The sequence below is a fragment of the Coccinella septempunctata genome, chromosome 5, assembly GCF_907165205.1.
Source record: "Coccinella septempunctata chromosome 5, icCocSept1.1, whole genome shotgun sequence".
Classification (NCBI taxonomy): domain Eukaryota; kingdom Metazoa; phylum Arthropoda; class Insecta; order Coleoptera; family Coccinellidae; genus Coccinella; species Coccinella septempunctata.
Window position 1 is genome coordinate 5,846,351 of NC_058193.1, and position 3,867 is coordinate 5,850,217.

General features: G+C 44.7%; 1 protein-coding gene across 1 annotated transcript; it reads left to right on the plus strand.

The window, feature by feature from the left end:
- The first annotated feature begins 622 nt into the window (after window positions 1-622).
- On the plus strand, window positions 623-1,219 carry LOC123313941. Its single transcript, XM_044899051.1, has one exon. The coding sequence runs from the start codon at window positions 623-625 to the stop codon at window positions 1,217-1,219; it is 597 nt and encodes a 198-aa protein (XP_044754986.1).
- The last annotated feature ends 2,648 nt before the right edge of the window (window positions 1,220-3,867 follow it).

The following is a 3,867-nucleotide window of genomic DNA, read 5'->3' on the forward strand; positions in this document are numbered from 1 at the left end:
TATTGTAATATTGCATTGCAGTTGTAATTTTTCAGGTGAATATTACAACCCTTGTGATATCACAGAGAATTAACACATATTTTCTGTAAATTTCATATTCACTGTAAATATACATGATAGTTTTACATTTTTCATGAAATTTCGCAACACCCTTGTAGAAACATCCAGATATTAGTTGTGAAAAAAATAATCCAACTGTGTAACTGTAACCTGTCCAGCTAATATGTGGGTAATTTCACATTGTAACCTCAAGATTTTTCTCAGTGTAGTGAAAATAATATATGACAGCAGCAAAGACGAAGATATCTGGGAAAGTCTGGTGAAGCTCAGAGATGAATTAGCCGGGGAAAGTCATCTTGCTATGCATATAATCGAGGGTATGTCTATAGAAAGACAGAGAAAAATGTTAGAAGTGATTTTCCTAAGCTCGATCACGAGAATAATTATAATATCTTCAATGACGAAGACGATGAAATCATAAACAAAGACGGGAAGAGAATTAAAGAAAAGAAGACATATGCAATAGTTGTGGAAACAGCAGGCTCAGGATACACGGAAACACTTAAATTGGTTAAAAAACAGACAAGCCATAAAGACAATCAGGAGTACTAGGGACGGAAAGATGGACATAACCCTGGAAAAGGATGACGAGAAAATGAAAACCCTCAAAGAAGCCCTAAATTCAGCCCCAGAAAAAATAGAGGCAACATGTCGGTGGGCCAGAAGCCAGAAGCAATCCATACTTCACATAAGGGGCATGGATGAAATAACTACCGAGGAGGAAGTGAACACCGCTATTAACGAAAGAATCGGTGGAGAGGGATCCCATCTCGTGAAAATAAGCAGCATCAGGCCAGACAGAAATAACACACAAGCCGTCACGGTCACGACGAACGAGGTTATAGCAAAGGCACTGCTAAAAGAGCCCCTCAAAATAGGCCTGACAATGTGCTCTGTGGAACGGAGAATTGAGCTAGAAAAGTGTTATAAATGCTGGGAGGTCGGTCATACGGCAATTAAATGCAACGGCACAGATAGGACAAATCAATGCCACAGATGTGAAAAGGAGGGCCATAAAAGCAAGGAATGCTCAAATGAGGAGAAATGTCCAATTTGCAATGTGACCGGCCACAGGGCTGCAACTAGCAAATGTCCTCAGTACAGGAGAGCACTTGGGAGAGCCAAAAGAGAAGGACCTACCGCAAACAGTCTTCGCTAGCTGCAAAATAGAAGTGCCGGATGCTGAAGGCAAGACTGATACGGAGGAACAAAATTTAAAATTACCAAAAATATGGAAAAACAACTGTGATAAACATGAACCGAGCTGTGATAGAATACCGATATACCTTTGCTGTAACCTTGCTTTGACGGGTCCCTTACACCCTGAAGAGTATAAAAATTGTAGACACTTTATACACCGAAAACCATATTTCTTTAAACATGTGTGTGCGTTATTTATGGAAAAACAACTGTGATAAATATGAACCTTCGGATCTATTTTTTAACTTGTACATAGTATTTATTGTTTTATTGGCTATGTACACCGAGCGAAGAGATTTGAAGGCGTTTATACATCAGTCTGACGGGCTATATACACCTGATCAGCCAGAAATTTTATTAACCCTGTACATAGTTTTTATCTCCTGTTTTATTGTTTGTCTTGGGCCTTTTACACCCACTATAGTTTTAAAAGTTCCTGTATTAATTTATTATTTTATTTATTTCAATGTTGAAAGTGTGTTGTCTTGGGGACACCAAGTGAAAACTCCAGAAAAATGCTCCAAATACTACAACTGAATTTGGGAAGAGCGAGAGCGGCACACGATATTGCATGGGCAGACGCAATGCAGAATAAAGTCGACCTAATGATCATCGCAGAGCCAAATAAGAAAATATGCTCGAAGGAAGGATGGTTTATGGACAAGAGGGGAGATGTCGCCGTAAAGATATGCAACAGGGCACTCGAGGTGGAGGGAGTCAAGCGGCACAGTGGTTTTGTCTGTGTCTCCTTGTGCGGGCTGAAAATATATGCCACGTACATATCCCCGAACGTTACCATCCAAAAGTTCAAGGAAACTATCGACGCGGTCTTTGAGAAGGCTGCACAAAGCTCACAGGCATCTATTATATTGGGCGACTTGAATTCCAAATCGGAATTATGGGGCTCCCCTCGTGCTGACCTGAGGGGTGAGCATATAGAGAATTGGATGTCTCAACTGGCATGGGGCACGGCAAATAATGGGCATTACACCTTTGAGAGGGCGGCCTCTAGGAGCCACATCGATATTACGCTGGGGTCTGAGAAGATTCTGCGAAGGATAACCAACTGGGATGTTGTGTTTTGCAATCCCTACACCGACCAAGGACACATTTATTTGGGGGGTAAGGACCACAGAATTTTAAACTAGGGACTTATATGAAACCATATCTAGATGAAGAGAAGTTCGCAGAGTGTATAACAACAATGAATCGGAATCTCGGGAAAAAAACGCATGGTGAGTTCCTGAAGGCATTTCGGGGAGCTTTGAGGGTTGTAGGAGGCTCGGCTGAAAGGATGCCATATTGGTGGAACAGTGAGATAGAGAGCTCCCGGAAAAGATTCATCAAACTTCGCCGTGAATACTCCAGGGCGGTACAAAAAGAGTATCGAAACGTTGCTCATCTCAAGGCAGAAGTCGACAAGAAAAGAAAGAGTCTGAAGAAGTCGATAACGAGGCAAAAGAGAACTCACTGGGAAACACTTTTGAAAAGTCTCTAGGCCGATATCTGGGGTGAAGAATACCAGATTGCGATGAGACAATTTAAGAGCGGAACGCTCTCATTCAAAATGCCCACTAAAATGCGCAAGAAGGTGATACAGGAGCTTTTTCCATCCTCTATGGAGGCCCTGACCAGGTCTACGGTGGAGTGCGAGAAACCGGAGGATTTTACCATGAGGGAGCTCGAGACAGCCGTGGCCTCGATGAAAGCGGGCAAAGCGCCCGGGCCCGACGGGATGACGGTGGAAGCGGTGCAGTTGGCCTACTTGCTAAGACCAGAGGAAATGCTACAGATGCTTCCACAAGAGAAGAGTCCTATGTGAGGTTACGCATAGTATCATAACGTACGCTGCACCGGTCTGGAGGGATATTATGAAACAAAAGAGGCAACTGGACCTGATGACATCGGCACAGAGAAGGAGCCTGCTGAGAGTCATATCGGGCTATTGCACGGTGTCCGCGGAGGCCGCGCAAGTGATTGCTGGGTATCCCCCCATAGAACTAATCGTCGCGGAGAGGTGCTTCCTTTATACCATCGGAGGAAGACTGAGGGGAAATAGAAATATGGCGCGGAAAAGAACCCTTCAAAAATGGCAGGAGAAATGGCGGCGAAATAGCGACACAGCGCAGTGGAACAAAATCCTAATTACGGACCTGATAGAGTGGATGGGCTGCAATCATAGGAGGACCGAGTATTTCCTCACTCTGTCCTGACCGGACATGGCTCCTTCGGGACATACACATATAGAATTGGGAAGACGGCGGATGACCTCTGTCCGGTGTGTGGGTCCAGGACAGCCCGCGTCACGTTTATGAGGACTGCGAAAGGTGAAGTCACGAGAGAGCTGAGGTGGTGACGAAGCTCGGATGCTTACCTACTCTAGGTGAGCTCATCCCCCGGATGGTGCGGGATCAAGAGCAATGGAGCATTTTGCATGACTATGTGACTAAGATCATGAAACGCAAGTAGAAGGAAGATAGGCAGCGACAAGGTTGAACGCGAAAAGGGACAGAAGGAAGGATGCCGTAGACCATCGACGTCGGGGCTGGTGAGCCTTTCCCGATGGACTACCAGTAAGGCGTCAAAGAGAAGGGGGTTTAGTGGGTG

What these genes read in the sequence shown, in the direction of transcription:
- LOC123313941 (XM_044899051.1), top strand. Translation starts at nt 623, where the DNA reads ATGGACATAACCCTGGAAAAGGATGACGAGAAAATGAAAACCCTCAAA.